The sequence below is a fragment of the Hylobates moloch genome, unplaced genomic scaffold, assembly GCF_009828535.3.
Source record: "Hylobates moloch isolate HMO894 unplaced genomic scaffold, HMol_V3 SCAFFOLD_14, whole genome shotgun sequence".
NCBI lineage: Eukaryota > Metazoa > Chordata > Mammalia > Primates > Hylobatidae > Hylobates > Hylobates moloch.
In genome coordinates, this window is record NW_026652289.1 from 72,456,804 (window position 1) to 72,475,749 (window position 18,946).

The 18,946-nt window shown below is 42.8% G+C and overlaps 2 protein-coding genes across 20 annotated transcripts in view; both read right to left on the bottom strand.

The window, feature by feature from the left end:
• MAPKBP1 (mitogen-activated protein kinase binding protein 1) overlaps window positions 1-4,145 on the bottom strand; it is a 51,166-nt gene extending 47,021 nt beyond the window's left edge. For all 3 annotated transcript variants that reach the window (XM_032175314.2, XM_058427471.1, XM_032175313.2), the window contains exons 1-2: window positions 4,039-4,145; window positions 3,260-3,482 (exon numbers count right to left, since the gene is read on the bottom strand). In XM_032175314.2, coding sequence (XP_032031205.1) covers window positions 3,260-3,373 — 114 coding nt within the window. In that variant the 5' untranslated portion in view covers window positions 3,374-3,482; window positions 4,039-4,145. The remainder of the gene's footprint in view (window positions 1-3,259; window positions 3,483-4,038) is intronic.
• A 4,654-nt stretch (window positions 4,146-8,799) lies between these two features.
• Window positions 8,800-18,946, bottom strand: part of MGA (MAX dimerization protein MGA) — a 169,063-nt gene continuing 158,916 nt past the window's right edge. For 15 of the 17 annotated variants that reach the window (XM_032175323.2, XM_058427453.1, XM_032175328.2 and 12 more), the window contains 5 exons: window positions 18,090-18,296; window positions 16,758-16,869; window positions 16,247-16,480; window positions 13,560-13,736; window positions 8,800-12,618 (listed from right to left, as the gene is read on the bottom strand). In XM_032175323.2, the coding sequence (XP_032031214.1) occupies window positions 11,342-12,618; window positions 13,560-13,736; window positions 16,247-16,480; window positions 16,758-16,869; window positions 18,090-18,296 (2,007 nt within the window). In that variant the 3' untranslated portion in view covers window positions 8,800-11,341. Of the gene's footprint in view, window positions 12,619-13,559; window positions 13,737-16,246; window positions 16,481-16,757; window positions 16,870-17,057; window positions 17,125-18,089; window positions 18,297-18,946 lie in introns of those variants that run through there. The other 2 variants (XM_058427456.1, XM_058427462.1) reach the window with 2 other exon arrangements.

An 18,946-nucleotide genomic window follows, 5' to 3' on the forward strand; every position in this document is an offset into this window, starting at 1 on the left:
ACTGATAACTTCAAGTCACACTTCACCAAGACTAAGCTGATTTAGCATAAAACTTTAAATCAGTCTTTTCCAATGTACTCCACTGAAGAGACTCCCCTCCCTGTGAAAAAGCTTAACAAAAATCTCAGCACTCATCTACTCTTTGCTATGACTTAAATCTCCACCTCCACTGGCTCTCTCACACCAGCTTTTAGCTGTCTTTTTAACTAGGTCTCTTCTGAATTAAGAACCCTTTACTGAGCACTGCTTTCTGCAGACGTGGACTTCTTCTCTCTTATGTCCTTCACACCTAATTAGGCTGCATCTCTACTTCTTTGTCACCATTTTATTAATCCTAGTTTTGATCTCTCTTCTAAAGAGGTCATAAATTCCTCCTGATTATTTTATTCACCTGGATGTCCAAGTGTATCCCGCACTATATTTGACATCTTTAAATTAGTCTCTTTTTTTTTTTAGTACTTACTGCCTATCTTACACTGTCCTAAACGGTGTGATGTAAAGGAAATAAAGAGCATGACCCCAATCCTTAGGAAATGAAGACATACATAAAACAACAATAAGATATTGGTTTCAAGGTGGGGGGCTAGTCACAGAAAGCCCTGTGGCTCTGATAAATACAGAATTGGACCTAAAAATAAGTGTACAATTTGGTGTAAAGGAGAAGGCTACTTTAGATAGAAAGAACAGTATAATTCAAAGCAGGAGGCCATCTGAAGTAAGAGCTGCATAAAGGCTTTCTGACATTTCCTTCTTTGCCCCCCAAAAGGGGCATGTACCTTTTTGTCTTCAAATTTTATTTGAGAATTAGCTATCCATGAATCACAAATTTCCTGTTATCATTACTCACAGCCACCACATATTAGAGCAACTCACAGAGCTTAATACTCCTGGTCCACAGAGCTTAATACACTAGAGTTATCACAAGGCAGGCTTTTAGAATAATCTTAGGTAGAGACCTTTTACTAAGGAGTGTGGGGAGTCTGGCATCTCTAGGGTCCTGGGCACACAAAGACAGCTACTCCTCTTGGGTGCTAAAGATATGCACCAGTCATTTTGCTGCCAGACCATTCAAGGGTCATTCAACTTCAGCTAAGTATTTCTTTCATACCCAGCTTCAGGACAGACAAAGCCATCTAAAGCAGTCTGAAGCACTGAATTCCTATTTTAAACAGGGAATGGTAAATGGTCTTGCCAGGGATGCCCCTTTTCCACTGTTTTCCTGGAGAGCTCTTCTCCACCTGCCTTAGGACTCACAGTTCAAGCATCCCTTCCTCTGTGAAGCCTTTCCTTTTTTTTTTTTTTTTGAGACGGAGTCTTGCTCTGTTACCCAGGCTAGAGTGCACTGGCAGGATCTCAGCTCACTGCAACCTCAGCCTCCCGGGTTCAGGCGATTCTCCTGCCTCAGCCTCCCGAGTAGGTGGGATTACAGGCGCGCACCACCATGCCCGGCTAATTTTTGTATTTTTAGCAGAGATGAGGTTTCACCATCTTGACCAGGCTGGTTTCAAACTCCCGACCTAGTGATCCATCCGCCTTGGCCTCCCAAAGTGCTGGGATTACAGGGGTGAGCCACCATGCCCGGCCTGTGAAGCCTTTCCTAATTCCTCTGAACTGACTTAGGTCGCCTCCCCTGTGCTTCCATTAACAATGTACACATACTTCTACAGCAGCACTTACCACACCGTGTTTTAATTGTTTACGTGTCTGACTAGCCATAAGCTCTTTGATGGCAAGGGTAATGTTTTACCCATCACTGATTGCACACTTAATAGGCACTCAATAAACACTTGTTAAATGCATTAATAATGGATGATATTGGAAGTCTTAAAGAATGGCAACTATACTTTCTGGATTCCAGACCAAAATTACAGTAAGAATTAACAATGAATGCTAAACTCTCATTATACGTTTCTACTACATATACCATTCCTGGCCAGAAAAAGAGGCCAAAGATTGGAGAAGATTGCTCTAACAGTGCTGGTCACTGCCAAGTTACCAGCCAAGAATAAGAGCACTTGCAGTATTAAGAATAAACAGAGTCATATCTAAGACAATTTCCACATTTCAGGCTTCTTTGCCTGCCTCAGGAGAATAGAAACAATGATGAATAAGAGACCTTGGAAGGGTCAAGATGTCCACCATCACAAAACCACGTAGCAAACTGTGATTCAACACAACTTCTGCTGAAATATACAGGAAAGCTGTTCACCTTCTTACCAAATCTACTCAAAGTTCTGCTAAGGGACACAGGGCTGAACTAAGTCCTCCCAGAACTCTGCCATTTGTACAGTGGCATTCTAAATCATTCCTCATGGGATTTACTCATCACTGAAGAGATACAGGCAAAGCAATACAATGCTGTGGTCTCAAATGCCTCTCCCTGTAACAACCTTGTACCTCACAAGGCTATTGTGTTTACAGGCTACTAATAAGACACAAAATCTGATCTGATCCTGTGGGAGTAGAGCGCTGGATTCCCTCAAGGGATTAAATAAATGTAGTCTACTTCTGGATTCCCAAAGTTGTGGGGTTTATTTAGTTGAAAAAAGCATAAGGACCAAAACCCAAACAAGTGAAGGGATGGAAAGGAACTTTGCCTCTGAGGATCATCTGCAGCTGAGTGGGATGTGGCTCTTGGCATATAGTGAATGAGATAAGCAATGCTCAAGGGCCATCCAGAACTGTTTTGCTGACAGATATCTGGCTTCTTGCATGTTATCATTCCTAAGAAGCCAAGACGCTCCAGTTAGCCTCTTGAAGAGACAAAAAAAATTTGTTTTGACCGTAGGCAAGAGCAATTACCAAGCCAGTAACTCTGACTAGGTGTTTTAGCATATTTCTTTCTGCCACTACAGTCTTACATAACCCCAGCTGTTACATTAACACCTGCAGCTACATTAGTCACAGCTTAGCCCTTCACAAGGTATGGGTTCCTACTGTCCTCTCCCAAGGAGGGAAACTGAGTCATAGCATATCAACTGGCTTCCCAAGCACATGCTTAGTGTATAGTGAGGCCACAATTGAACTCAGGTGGTCTTCCTACTATTCACCTCTTCTCATGGATGAATCTCAGCATGCCCACCCCTGCTGCTCTTTTTCCTTCAACCTAAAACCAAATCATTGCCTGCAGAGATCACATGTGATCCTTTAGAGTCAACGAGAGCTTCTAGTTATCTTTCCCAAGAAACAGGAAGGTTAACGAGGAACATGGAGCAGGAGAGGGTGGGTTTGGAAAGAGGTGGATCCCAACAGGACTCACCTTGGAGCTGAGGTCCTCTCGTCGGTTTCCTGCCTTACTCCTGCGCAGTTTGATGGATGGAGATCTCAACAGATTCTTGATCCGGCTGGTAATGGTTGACCCTTCCACAGCCATTATGACGAGAAACCCTTTGGGACAGTCCCCGGCCCAGTCCTGGGTCTTGTCTCAACAGCGGCACTGTCTTTCCACTTCACAGGGCTTCCCAGTATGCCCTCTCACTGACCTGAGATGGCAGAAGCCACCTTAGTATCAGTGTCTTACCTTCTGCCTAGCGAAGTCTGCAGCGTTTACCTCTGGGTATTGCTCTCACCATTTCCCTCATCCCCACCTTCTAGTCCTGCACAGTTTCTTACGTCGGAAGGAAAGGCTCACGAAAAAGGGGGGGAAGATCCTAAGCCACGAAGAAATGCCAGGCCCACGCCCGCCAGAGGCGTTTAACTGGCGAGATGGATGGGATGGGCCCTAGTTGGTCTCGTGGACGATCTGGTTCCCGTTAATGCCCAACTGTTCCCATGGCAACTGTAGTGTCCAAGGGAGGAGTCCGCCGAGACCACCAGGGATTTCCGCAGGCCTGGACACCTGCGCTAGCGCCGGCGGGGACTCGGCGCGGCAGGACTCGCCGTAGCCCACAACTCGTTCTGCCACGGGAGCCTCCCTCCCCCACTCCCTATCCTCCAGAGCTCGCTCTCCCCCCTCCACAGCGGCTCTGGACCTTTATCTTTCACCCGCCTCTGAGGCCCCTGCTACTCGTCAGCGCCCCCGTTCGGGCCCAGCCTCACCAGCCTCGGCGAGCGAGGGCCACACCGCTCCCAGCGCCCTGGGGCATCGCGTTCGGCAATTTCAGCTCCGCCGCGGTAGCGGCAGCGGTAGGGGCAGCAGCAGGAGCTATGGTGGCACGATCGGCTCAAAACGCGAACTACCGCCTGGGCCAAGCTCCGGGCTGGGTGGGCGGAGCCGACGCGAGGGGCGCGGCCTGTATTCAGGAGAGCGCTTCCAGAGTGGACAAGCAAGGTTTACGGGGGCGGAGCCAATGAAAGGGCCCAGGAAGCAGACGGCTTGGGACTGGTGAACCACGGGATCCGCACAATTGCGGGTACCGCTTTTAGAGGAAGGTCAACGGAACATGGCTTCAGAATTGAGAGAACCAAGCTTTTTATGGTATTATCAGGCCTGGTCCCCCATGGAACTGCACTTCCCAGAGCCCCAGGACGATAACCACGCCTCCAGGGTGTTAAGGTTGTCATCTGATAGGCCCGAGGGGCACCGTAGCTGAAACTCCTAGCTCAGAATTACAAGACTGAGCTACAGCCTAAAAGCTCTGCTCCCAGCGACCACAAGTGTTGAGATTTAAAGCGACTAAAGTAGTTTATGTTCGCAGCCAGTCCGGCACGTAGACTCAACGTGGAAAGGATTATTCTGAATAACGCAATTTAATAGCTAAGAACAGTGTTTTTGCACTGGGCAACCTGGTCATTATGAAAGGGGAAAGGGTGGCCTTGAACAGAGATTTGGGCGTGCGGGAGAAAGAGAAGACAAGTGAATGTGCTGTTATAATACTGTAGGTTTCATGGTGTCTCTAGCCTCCGACATCCCATTGTGCTTCCTCACCTAAAGCTGACCAGGACTTCGTTGCTCCAGATCTTTTCCTCGTTCCATTTACTTGTGAATCCTTTCATCTAGGGCTGTTCCTTGCTGAGGTCACTGTCGAGCTTGCTGATACTAGATCGAGGGGTAGTTTTTCTAACTCATTTCAGGGGAGGCAGAGGGAATACACGGAAATGTTACATGAAATATATATTTCCTGAGTATTCTCCACTTGACTACTACCATAAGAAATTACCTGATGAAAAAGTCTAAGCCAGAGACTCGGGTCCCAAGGGAATAGTACACTGGTGTGTCTGTCTCACCTATCCAGATCTTTTGAATCCCTGTGGAGATGACATGTGTCTCCAAGAGGGAAGAACCTCTAAGAAATTATTATACCTTATGAAAAAGCCTAAGCCAAAGACAAGGGACCCAAGGGAGTACTACACTGGTGTGTCTGTCTCACCCTATCCAGATCTTTTGAAGCCCTGTGGAGATGACATGTGATAGCAGGAGGGAAGAACCCCTAAACTCATTGCTTGTGTACAACGGTGAGCCTTGTACAGCCAAGTGGCAAAGCACATATGTGCTTGTGTATACTGTAGCCGCATATTAAAAATTACATTTGTAAAGCTCAAGTTGACATGGAGATGATGGATGTCACCTCCTGGAAGACTAACTGGCAATAGCATGTGGCCTTCTTCCCTTCAACCATGCACTGCAAATATTATGAAACATAAAATACGATTTTCAAATTTATTTCCCAAGTCTGGAGGAAGAAGGCAAGAACCATTAGCTACAATATGCAAGAGGTAGTTGGCTCCCTCAACCTCTTGCTAGTTACATGATGTGACCTCTCCATGGGAGTGAAAGCTAGTAAATGGTGCCACCTGGTGTCTTTAATTGTATGCTGCAGACCACAGCAGATGCCATCTCCACCCACGAAACTAGAGTAAAAATGTGCCCACAAGAGCCGTCCCTAATCCCCTCCAGATCATTCTGGTGTCCGATGACGGTTTTCTCACCTAATCACTCATGGCCAGATAAATGGTTTACAAAGTATCACTGGTCATTTCTTTCATGAAAAACAACTGAAAGCATTGTAATGAGGATTTCTTAAGTCTGGAATCTGGGTACTTCCAGTCTTAGGCCAAAGCCACGTTTTTGTTTTTTTTTTTCAAGTCTCGCTCTGTCCCCAGGCTGGAGTGCAGGGTGATCTCAGCTCACTGCAACCTCCGACTCCCGGTTTCAAGCCATTCTCTTGCCTCAGCCTCCCAAGTAGCTGGGATTACAGGCACGCGCCACCACGCCCAGTTAATTTTTGTATTTTTAGTAAAGATGGGGTTTCACCATGTTGGCCAGGAGGTCTCGATCTCCTGACCTCGTGATCCACCCGCCTTGGCCTCCCAAAGTGCCGGGATTACAGGCGTGAGCCACCATGCCCAGCTCACACATTTTTAATTCTTCACAATTCAGTCCAACTTTTACTGTCTAGGTACTATGCTGTCTTTGAGATACCAATATAGGAATAAGCTACAGGCTATTCCCATTCTTCATTAATTCCTCAGAAAATAACAGTCCCAGGTCTAATGTGAACAGAAACATTATTCACTTTTCTCCACTCAGATTTACAGTCATGCATTGTATACAATTCAATGACCGCATGGTCCCATTAAATCATAATACCATATTTTTACCGTGCCTTTCCTATGTGTAGACACACAAACACCATGTGTTACAACTGCCTATGATATTCAGTGCAGTTGACATGCTGTGCAGATTTGTAGCCTAGGAGCAACATAGCCTAGGTGTGTGGTTAAGCAACACCATCTAGGTTTGTGTAAGTACAGTACACTCTATGATGTTTGCAGAACAAAACCACCCAAGGTGCATTTCTCAGAACATATCCCCATCATTAAGTGATGCATGACTCTACTTGCCATCCCAATCCTCCAAAATGCAGTTAACTCTTCATAAGTATTTCATCATCCATACACTATTTAACACTTTATTCTACTTTTATATGTCCTAAACACCTATACATAGTGTTTGCCAGCTTCTGAAATTCTAGACGTCTGGGGAATAGACGTTATACAGTTGTCTGTTTAGCACTGTACTCATTAGATAAAATTTTAAAATTCACCCTAGGCATAACATGCAAATAAGGTACAATTATAAGATCCTGGGAAACAGGCTAAACATTTGCTCATCAATTCAAATATTTATTGAGCACCTTTACATGCAAGGCACTGTGCAACAGCTGAGATCAATGACTGCAGTTCCTTGGAAACACAATGGATCTCAAAACCATGCTTCCAAGACTGCTTTCCTACTTAGTATCTTTTCTACCAGCAGTTTACAACAGAAATTAGTAGTTTAGATTTGTCTCAAAATTTCCAACTCATCCCAGTCTTCCCATCCTCTTAATGCACCACCATAACTATTCAACACTTATGTATAGAGCAGCTCAGTCATGTCTAATATTAGCTATGCCTCAAATAAAAAGTTGTACTTATCAAATTTCCCTCTATTCCAAAAAATGCATTTTAACTGATTTTTTTCCTCCAACTGGCAGTGAGTCTGAATATCTCAGCTTTAATTTTCTCTGCACCTAGATATTTGTGTCCATGTAAAATTTCATTAGTAGGCCGGGCGCAGTGGCTCACGCCTGTAATCCCAGCACTTTGGGAGGCCGAGGCGGGCAGATCACAAGGTCAGGAGATTGAGACCATCCTGGCTAACACGGTGAAACCCTGTCTCTACAAAAACTACAAAAAAATTAGCCGGGCAGGGTGGCGGGCGCCTGTAGTCCCAGCTACTCTGGAGGCTGAGGCAGGACAATGGCGTAAACCTGGGAGGCAGAGCTCGCAGTGAGCCAAGACGCAGCCACTGCACTCCAGCCTGGGCGACAGAGCGAGACTCCGCCTCAAAAAAAAATAAAAATAAAAATTTCATTAGTGATAATACAATGACATGAAGTACTGATGCTTTTACAGCACCTTCTTCAAAACCAACAGTTTTGTGCAAGAAATGTATTCTGATTCTTGGTTATCAGTCATTCTCTATAAAAGTACCTGGAAAATGTGCTGCGTATGGTTTGTTGTCATTGTTTAATTCTGGAGTGAGGGACAAGGGCTGTCACTATTTTCTAGACCCGTTTTTAAACTGCATCACCCTATTCCATTTCAAATATCTCAATCAGTATAGTTAGAAAAAAAAATTATCTAAACCACTAAACCCAAAATAACATATGGATTGTCTGCCTTTCTTGTGTGTTCAAAACATTTTCAAACTTGTTATAGAAGAGCCTAGCATCAGGTATTTCATCCGTAATTCCAGGAAAAAACTATTGCATGTACTATAAAATTACACAAAGTGAACAAATTGTATGAAGCTTATATAACTGGACTTGAACTGTTAGTGACCTTAATAGATTAGGAGTAGTTGGATGTCTAAAGGATTCCTTTAAACGTTTTTGTTAACTGTCAAACTCTTTAACATATCTTCCCCTTAAGAACACCTACTGTCCTTTACCACTAAAAGACTGTGTACCTTTACTCCCCAAGGTTAACAGGTAAACTGCCTTGCTCATACTGACACTAAAATTATTTTAGAATGACTTCTAAAACAAATACTTGCCATCAGATTGCACACAATTTTGAAGCCTCCATGTAAAACATGCTACAAGGATTAGAACATCGAAAACCTCCCCCAAATGGCATATCAGAAACTTTGAGAAAAGGCAAGGATTCCCATGATAAAACCACTTCAGTGGCACCTCTCTCAAATATGTCTTAGGGAATTAGAATTCTCTACTCCAAATTAGCACAAACCTCCCAACACCAAGTTCTGCTTTAATTATTTTAACTGATTTATTTCAGGTTTATATAGTCTACCTTTCAATCACCAAACTTCTGTTCTTAGATTTCTAAAAAAATAGTCACTTTTCGAAAGCAGAAAAGGAAAGATATATATATTTAATATATAAAAGAAAATGCTAAATCTGACATAATTATATTCTTAAAAACATTCCATTTATTTACAGATGTATAAAAAGGCGAATTATTGGTCTATTGAGATCGATCATGCTTCTTATAGTGTTAGGGTGAGAGCTCACTGTCTTCCACGTTCCTCAACTCCTCTCACTCAACTTCACCTTTCATAATCACACATGTAATATTCATAGATCAGTTCCCCCTAGGGTAAGGTTAAAGGGTAGGAGTTTTTGGAGATTTTAGATTTCTGTCAAGACTGCAGGATTGTTCTGAAGACTAAGCCCTCCTCAAATTATCCCTGACAACACCTAGTTCTAAGAGGTCTTGAGAACACAGTATCTCGGGGGTTAGAATGGTATCTGCAGCCTTCCCCCTAAAACGTCTGGAATCATCCCTCGTTTCCATCTTCGTACAACTCTCATCAAGAGTCAAGTATCTCCAATCAAGAATCATTACCTGTTTACCTATTTTCTTCTTAAAAAAAAAAAAAAAGGAAGTGTTAAGCTAAAATGGTCCTTCTTTTCCTGAGGATTGCTCACTCACTTGCCTGCTCCTTGGCTGACCCTCAAAAGCCACAAAAAGAGCCTTGGGAAATCAGGAGGAAATGTAGGGAAACGACAAGCAAGAAAATAACGGGAAACTGCTATACCTGGATTAAAGTACTAGCATCTCTAAGGACAATTATTAGTAGGGGAGACAGGTGCTGGATTCCTTGGCTAAGGCATTGGATGAGATCTGCTGGGTAAAGAGTGGAAGGATAAGAAGCAGCTGAGGAGCACTCTTTACCTACTTCAGGCTTCTTTAGTAACCTTTAGAGGAGGGAAGGTTAAGTGCTGATGAGCAGATCTAGAAAGGCAAGCAGCACAAAACCAACAAGAATTTGCTCCCACTGCAATTTTCAGAGGAAGTTCTTCCACCATTTTCAATCTGTTGATTACCAGAGTTAACAGAAAGGGAACCAACCATGGAAATAATAATTCACTGGCTAGATCTAATCCAAAGTTGGTCTCACAACTTAGGTCTGAAGATATGCTGAGTGGGATTTGGGATAAAGAAGACAGGAGATATAGAAGAAATAGCATCACCTAGGCACGGCCCAGGCACTGGAAGCTCTTGTGTTAGTGTTTTAACAACACAAGCAAATCCTGTCAATGAAGACAGAACAGGGGTTACATTCCAAAATATAATTATTTAAGAAAGGCAAAATGCAGCAGCTAAATCCCAGTCTATACAGTTTCAGAATAGTGATTCTTGCCCCCCAGGAGTTTCCAAGAACCCCTCAAGTGCACCATGATTATTTACAAACTAGATAGGAAACATCATTTCTATACTCAATACAAATCTCATCTTCTAGGTTGAAAACTTCAGCCTTTGAGAAATCTATGAAAACAACTATACAAAAATATAAATATCTTTACAGACTGTCAGTCCTTCATATCCTGACAGCTAATGAGTGAAAAAGCTCTACAGATCATTGAATCCATGGTTGCAGATAAAAAATATATCTTGTGATTCAAATACTGCCTTATTTCCCTGGTAAAGAGTGCCTACTGTGACTTTTCTTTACATCCTGTGCAGGTAAAAGTGAATGAAACCTTCAAGCACCAGGAGGCTGGTTTGATTTGAGAAATTTCCAGCCCCATGATTTTTTATTTTGGCCACTGTCTCTGGTCTGGGAGATAATTTTTGCTGTCTCTTGAGTGACGTAATTTGTGGAAGGGGTAGGGCTCCCTCTATGCCTACCTCCAAAATATATATACCCAGTAAAAATCCCTGGTACTGCGAAATGAGCTTTTCAATGCCCACAAAAATAATGAGAGAACTACTATTTTTTTAAGATCTCAAAATAATTAACTTAATAATAAAAGTTAAAAGCATCCCTACTTTACCGAAGGCTTGAATTTGTTAATTCTGATTGAAAAGGTGAGGGAATGGGAGCTACTTGGGATATGAAAAAAGAAAATTTTGCTGAATGACACAAAGTCCTTCACTTTGGTATTCCATGGTACCCATCCTCTCTCTCCCTATTCTTGAAACATCACTAAAAAGTGTCTCTTCTGGATCCCTTTGCACAAGTCCATCACACTCCTTAGATTTCGGACTTAATTCAACAGCTACAAGCTACAGTTCAGTCCACAGCAACTCCAAAGTTGCAAACAGCTCTTTCGCTTATGGGGGAAGAACTAGAAACCACTGTGGAGCCAGAGTCATGTTATAAATTCCTTGGGTAAGAGGGGCACCTCATGTTCAGTAATGGATCACATCTTCTTAGAGAGGATGAGGGGACCCAGCACCACAAGTGAGGTAACACATTTTAACATGATCAGAATTTCAGAGTACTTCTTATACCAGGGTCAGCACCCTACCCCCTTTCTCCCATCATTATCCACTCCATCATCGAAGTCAAGGATCCAAGTTCTAAGACACAAACAGATGCCTGCAGAGAAAGGAAGTGAGATCAATTTCCCCTCACAGCCTGGCTTCTGCTTAAGGACAAGTAAGTTCATTTCCCTGCAGAACTTGGTGAGGCCCCCGAGTTGCCCAATTTAGCCACAACAGGTGCCAATGTAGGCATCACCTTGCTTTCCCGGCCTTCCTGGTCATTCCCTGTTAAGTTCATTTTGTGTCCAACTGACCCAACTTTGGCAGCTATAGGTGCCAAACAAGGCATCACCTTGAGACTCTGACCATCTGCATCACTGGAAGGATTAGCTACTTTTAAACCTAGAGGGGCCAACTTTGGCATAGGCCTCCACAAAGTATCTGTGCTGTTGCTGTTCTCCAGGCCAGTCTTCATGTGTAGGATGGGGGGTGAGGACACACTTTCAGGCTCTGCAGGGAGGCCAGAAGTATTCTTCCCTCCATCAATAGCTTTTTTGTTGGAAACGAGGGAATCCTTTATTTCAGAGTCAATAACAATCTTAAGGACATCTGGCTCAGAGGCTGGTTCTGCAAGTTGTTTTTCATTCTCAGAAAAGTCATCATCTTCCAAGTGCAAGAGGAGGGGACTGATAGAGTCACTCTCCCCTTGAACATCAGGCAACTCTTTCAAACCAGTTCCCAAGTGCTCAACCTGGAAAGTTGCTCTGTTTCCAGGAGGAACCTTACTGATAAAAGCCCGCCGAGCATCCCCTGGGAACTCTGTATCCATAGAGCTGGGTAGTTCAGCCAGGCTAACAGAGTCATCATTTAGTTGTTGATTAAGAAAGGCAATTTCATTGAGCAGTGAAGTCAGTGTCTCATCAGTATCATCCTCATCTTCCATGTTAGTTAGCAGTTCACTGGAATCAAGAGCTGCTTCCTCTATAGCTGATGTTACTTTCCTCAGTTCCATCTCTATGCTTGAGTCCTTGAGATCTTTCATCTTTAATTTATGAAATGAAGACTCCTTTGACTTCACTCTCTCCCCTCTTGATTCACTCTCTTTCCATTTATACTGAATCCCTCTCATATCACCAGAAATCTTTTTAGGTAAGAACTCTTGTGCTTTCTGCATACTGGAAACGTCAACTATTTGTGGATAACCAGAATCTTTGTTTGCCAGAAAAACCTGCGTTGTACCCAACGTCACTCTGCCATCTCTGTTTCCTCTGGAAGAGATTCTACCCTTATCCTCTAAGGAATTATCTTCATTCCTGACGGTGTCTTTCAGATGGTCAGATGGCTTGCCATCAGGAACTTCATGAGGATATTTGCTGCCACCCATATCTACCAAACCTCCCTCTGTGGCCAATGATGTCACATTAACAATTCGTGGCATCATAAATAAGTCGTCATTTTCTGAAAAACAAAAATTAAAAAAAGAAAAATTCATTTAGATCTACAGTGTTAACATCTCTCTCTCTGTCATATAATATGACCATCTTAGGGATTTGTAGTCTAAATTCAGCACTCTACTTTTATCAAAAAGATGAAAGAAATATCAGTTCTTCAACTTATTGACCTAACCCAACAAGAAAAAACTCAACTAAAATCCAACCAAAAGGCTCTTTCCACCATTTTTTAAAGTTCCATTTAATTATTTTATAGAAATGCTCCCCAAGTTAATTCTTCTCCTAAGGCAGAAATGCATCTTGATTCTGTTCACCTAATTAACTGCTACTTAGCACAGAAAAATGAAGCCCTAAAGGCAGCATGGGAACCAGGAAAGATGAGTCCTCCAGAGTGAGTTTGGCAACAGGTAGAGACAAGGAATTTTGGCTGGCAATGGTAATAAAGTACCTAGGAACCTAATATTACTAAAGAGACTCTTTTACCTTAATAGAAATTTAGTTGCCTAGAACCTAATCACCCAAGTGAGGCTTCTCTTTCAACTTTACCCTTTGCCCCAAAACAGAGTAGTGCTCAAAGTGAATAGGGTTCGTAATGCAGGACTGTTATCATCTCTGAGTACCACAAAAAACTGACAAATATTTATCAACACCAAGACCTAAGACCATGATGATTTAACATCTACCTTTCCCTCTGACTTGTTTTTTATTCTTCCTCTTAGAAATTACTAGTGTTCACAAAATGGTTCCCAAGACCAGGTGTTAAACACACCAAACAGTACCACAGCTCAAGCCAAATGTGTTCTAAAAATAGGGTCACCTCTTACCAAGGCAAATGCCAACAGAATAGCTCTTTATCATTACAGAACACATCCAAAGCCTTCCTTGGTCACTGTGAGATGCTAGGGATAACTTTATCACTTCCCACAGAGGACAACACTTACGACATACCTGGTAGAGCCACAGCACTACCGGCAACTTGAGGCTTAAGATCAGATTCTAAGAGATCAGGAGAAACAGTTACCACTGGTCCTGAGAACAGGGGACCTTTTAGGGTGAGCAATTGCCCTTGCGGAGTCATCACAAGGTTGGCAGAGGTGTGTGGAGTGTTCGAGGGTGAGGTATTTTCTGCAAGAAAGATCAGAAATTAGTTATAGATAAAAGGCATTCAGCTGGGTGTGGTGGCTCATGCCTGTAATCCCAGCACTTTGGGAGGCTGAGGCAGGCAGATCATTTGAGCCCAGGATTTCAAGACCAGCCTGGGCAACATGGTGAGACCCCATCTCCATCTCTACAAGAAAAATTTTTTTTAATTAGGCGGATGTGGTGGTGTGCACCTGCGGTTCCAGCTACTAGGAAGGCTGAGGTGGGAGAATTGCTTAAGCCCAGGAGGTCAAGGCAGCAAGCGAGACACTGCACTCCAGCCTGAGCTACAGAATGAGGCCCTTCTCAAAACAAAACAGCCGGGCGCGGTGGCTGACGCCTGTAATCCCAGCATTTTGGGAGGCTGAGGCGGGTGGATCATGAGGTCAGGAGATCAAGACCCTCCTGGCTAACACAGTGAAACCCCGTCTCTACTAAAAATACAAAAAACTAGCCAGGCGTGGTGGTGGGCACCTGTAGTCCCAGCTACTTGGGAGGCTGAGGCAGAAGAATGGTGTGAACCTGGGAGGCAGAGCTGACAGTGAGCCGAGATTGCGCCACCGCACTCTAGCCTGGGCAACAGAGCGAGACTCCACCTCAAAAGAAAAAACAAACAAACACCCACACCAGATTTTTTTTGGCTCATACACTGGGCTATCCAAACATCTAAAGAGTAAAAAAGACTATACCATTCTTTTTTTTTTTTTTTTTTTTTTTTTTTTTAGATGGAGTCTCACTCTGTCGCACAGGCTAGAGTACAATGGTGTGATCTCAGCTCACTGCAGCCTCCGCCACCCGGGTTCAAGTGATTCTCCTGCCTCAGCCTCCCAAGTAGCTGGGACTACAGGTGTGCACCACCACATCCAGCTAATTTTGGTATTTTTAGTAGAGACAGGGTTTCACCATATTGCCCAAGGCTGGTCTCAAACTCCTGAGTGCAACCAATCCTCCTGCCTCTGCCTCCCTAATTGGTGGGATTACAGGCATAAGCCACTGCGCCCAGCCAGATATACCATTCTCTAAGAACATAAGTAACACATAAAATCAATATAACTTTACTTCCAAAATCAAGATGGTAATAAGACTTTAAGACCAATTTACTTTGGGGTTTTTGTTTTGTTTTGTTTTGTTTTGAGACAGAGTTTCGTGCTTGTTGCCCAGGCTGGAATACAATGGTGCGATCTCAGCTCACCATAACCTCCACCTTCCGGGTTAAAGCGATTCTCCTGCCTCAGCCTCCTAAATAGCTGAGATTACAGGCATGTGCCACCACACCTGGCTAATTTTGTATTTTTAGTAGAGACAGGGTTTCTCCATGTTGGTCAGGCTAGTCTCAAACTCCCGACCTCCGGTGATCTGCCCGCCTCAGCCTCCCAAAGTTCTGGGATTACAGGCGTGAGCCACCGCGTCTGGCCTACTGTTTCTTAATAGCAATGTATTACTAAGTAAGTGATCTGATGAAAAATAGAGCCTGATGGACAGGCGCAGTGGCTCACGCCTGTAATCCCAGCACTTTGGGAGGCCGAGGTGGACGGATCACGAAGTCAGGAGATCGAGACCATTCTGGCTAACATGGTTAAACCCCGTCTCTACTAGAAATACAAAAAAAAATTAGCCAGGCATAGTGGCAGGCGCCTATAGTCCTAGCTACTGGAGAGGCTGAGGCGGGAGAATGGTGTGAACCCAGGAGGCGGCGCTTACAGTGAGCCGAGATCGCGCCACTGCACTCCAGCCTGGGCAACAGAGCAAGACTCTTTCTCAAAAAAAAAAAAAAAAAAAAAAGAAAAGAAAAGAAAACTAGAGCCTGATTTGACAAAATTAAATTTTACAAAAAATTTCCCATTTACTGGTCTCAGCTAGACCCAACTTCTTAAACCCATCAGTAGAACTGCAGGGAAATCACGAAGTCAGGTATAAAGTCTGAAAAGTTTAAAAAACTACTCATTAAAAATATATGACTATAGACTAATATGTTACCAGGACTGGTAACTTCTCAGGATTTGCATGAGTGTGTATTACAACCAGAAACCAAAATCTAATGTAGTTAATATTCTACTTTTTATACAACCCATCTTTAATTCATTTAATTAAAACTAAAACCGTGGGCTGGGTATGGTTGCTCACACCTGTAATCCCAGCACTTTGGGAGGCCGAGGAGGGTGAATCACTTGGAGGTCAAGAGCTCGAGACTAGCCTGGCCAACAGGGCAAAATCCCATCTCTACTAAAAATTAAAAAAATAAGCTGGGCCTGGTGGTGCTCACTGTAGTCCCAGCTACTCAGGAAGCTGAAGCGGATAATCGCTTGAACCCGGGAGGTGGAGGTGCAGTGAGCTGAGATCACATCACTGCACTGCAGCCTGGGCAACAGAGCTGTCTCAAAAAAAAAAAAAAAAAACCACACTAAACTAAAAATGTGGACAAGAGAAGGTGGTCAGTCCAGTAAAGTCAAATGATGTACATCTACATTAAGGAAAGCAAAGAATGTCCTTCCTACCTGTGGCCTGGTCTTTTTTCCTGGAAAGTATCAAAGGTTTCCCCCTCCTGTTATTTATAAACATCTGTCCAAGATCTACAGATGATGCAGGAGATCCTTCCTGCTGTTTGCTAATTCTGGGAGACATGTCAAACTCATCTGATCCCATCTTCTTTTTTCTTTTTTGTGCCTCTAGTGCTTGCTGTTTTGCATAAATATACTCTAGCTTCTTCAGGACCACTTCTTCTGTCTTACCTATAAGTTAACAGAGAATACATTAGCACTTTCAGCATTACCCCACATAATGAGAAATAGAGTCAACGGAAATCTAGTTGCTTTAACTATATTCCCAAAAACTATGGAAAGTAAGGTGATTACAATTCACAAGAAACCACCCACCCAGTCAAAGGATAACCGTGCTGTAAACTGTGGGAGCCAAGCTTTCAATTAAGTATCTGAAAGATCTACTGAGGATTTCTTCTTGATAAAGCTATAATTATGCCCTTTACCAGAGATTATTTATTTATCTCACCTGAAAGAGACGATACTTTCCGTATCAGAATATTCCGTTTTCGAGTCAGGAGATTTTTCTGTCCTATCAATTTGTCTGCCTGATCTGTTAGTCCCTGAATTTCACTGAAGGCCTAGAATAGAAATAGTGGTATTATTGAAAATTGATCCACTCTTTCTTTAAACACAGGTAAGGCCTATACAATTTCTCTAATGAAAAAAACTTAATCTGACATCTTAAGAGAATTCTTAAATTCCATTAACAATTGTTGATGTTTCAGAAATTATTTTTTGTTAAACTGTAAGAGGATTTCTGGCTTACACTTTTAAGGAATGCGACCATGATTATTTCCAAAGAGCATCACTGAATGGTAGTAGGTATTCCACCACTGCGAGGAGATACAAAACACCAGTGCTCTGCTTAGATTTTAATAATCAACTTTAAGATCATCTCCTAGTCTAATCAAAATCTGGTTGAAATAACTTTGCTCTAGAGGGATATGAATGCTTATCCTATACTCCTCCAGCTTCTACTTAAAAACTATTTAAATGAAATTACTTTAGATATTCTACATGCAAAGTTAAAATTTCTGCTCCCTTGAATATTTCAGGTTTTCTTTTAAAATGGCTGTCAACTGTTAAGCATATTAAAATATCACTTATGCTGTGCTTTACACTGTGATAACCTGTACTAAGTGCTATCAAGAACACCAATGTAACAAGAATGTGGTCAACACGGCTAACCAGAGTTTCTGACTCTATCTGAAGAAAGGATAGCTGTGCCAACTAAGAACCTGACTTTCGCCTGGGTGCAGTGGCTCATGCCAGTAATCCCAGCACTTCAGGAGGCTGAGGTGGGCAGATCACTGGAGGTCGGGAGTTCAAGACCAGCCTGACCAACATAGAGAAACCCCGTCTCTACTAAAAATACAAAAATACAAAATTACTATTAATCTACTAAAAATACAAAATTAGCCAGGTGTGGTGGCGCAAGCCTGAAATCCCAACTACTCAGGAGGCTGAGGCAGGAGAATCGCTTGAACCCATGAGGCCAAGGTTGCGGTGAGCCAAGATCGTGCCATTGTACTACAGCCTGGGCAACAAGAGCAAAACTCCGTCTCAAATAAAAAAAAAAAAAAAAAAAAGAACCTGACTTTCAATGAAAATCTACTGTGACTTAGCATAATGATTTTCCCCCTAAGGGATTTACTGGGCATTCACTAGTCCATATTCAACTGTTACATTTAAGTAGCTCTATTTCAATCTCCCTTATATGTCAGTGGATTCTCTTTCTCATATCATCGGTAAGAATCTCTTAGTCAAGCTCTTATTGTCATTTACACAGAACACTTACTCGAGTAAGAATGAGACTTTTGGAAACCTTGGAAGAATGAAGTAATCCCAATGTGATTTTCAATTTCTCAAAGAGATCCCTCATTTCTCCACGCCGCCGCCGCTCATTGGCAGTGTGTGTCCGGCGATAATAAGCAAACGCTTCTGCTTCTTTCTGTAGTTTGTCACTCCAGTAATCAGGCTTCAGTTTTAGAGGAATTGGTGGAGCCTGTCCAAACAAGATTGCCTCCTAAACATCTTGAACGTATAGTTGGCCCTCTTATTCTGTTCCAAATGACACTGCCCTATGTCAGGCACCCATTACCTTTTGTCTGGACTGTTCTAACAGCCTCTCAATTGGTCATCTTACTACCAGTCTATCTTTCCTTCAAATCTAACTCTTACAACGCCAACAGTGTAATTTCTAATACATGCTAAAGTGATCTTACCGGCTCTCAGTTCAAATTTCAGTGATTTTCAAATGAGGAAGAAATTGTATATGTTACAGGCGTAGGAGATCTGAAACAGCTTAAGTAATTTATTATATTACTAAAACTTGTTTTCATGATACAAATTACATTAACTGTTTTTCAAAAAATACTGTAAGATCCTCCTCAATCTGGTAAAGAATCAACTGCCACTCTTCTAAATCACCTTTCTCTCCAACCATTCCCATCTGCTAGAAATTCCCAAAATATACTACACAATCCCACACCTCCCTGACATTACACAAGCTTTTTACCTGTACCTAGATTACTTATCCCACCTCTTACCTAAACCCCCATAACATTTAAAACTTAACATTTAAAACTCTGCACTTTTTCAGGAAAGTCCTTCTTGATCCTCAGAAAGGCTTAAAGCCTCCTTTCTCTATCTTAT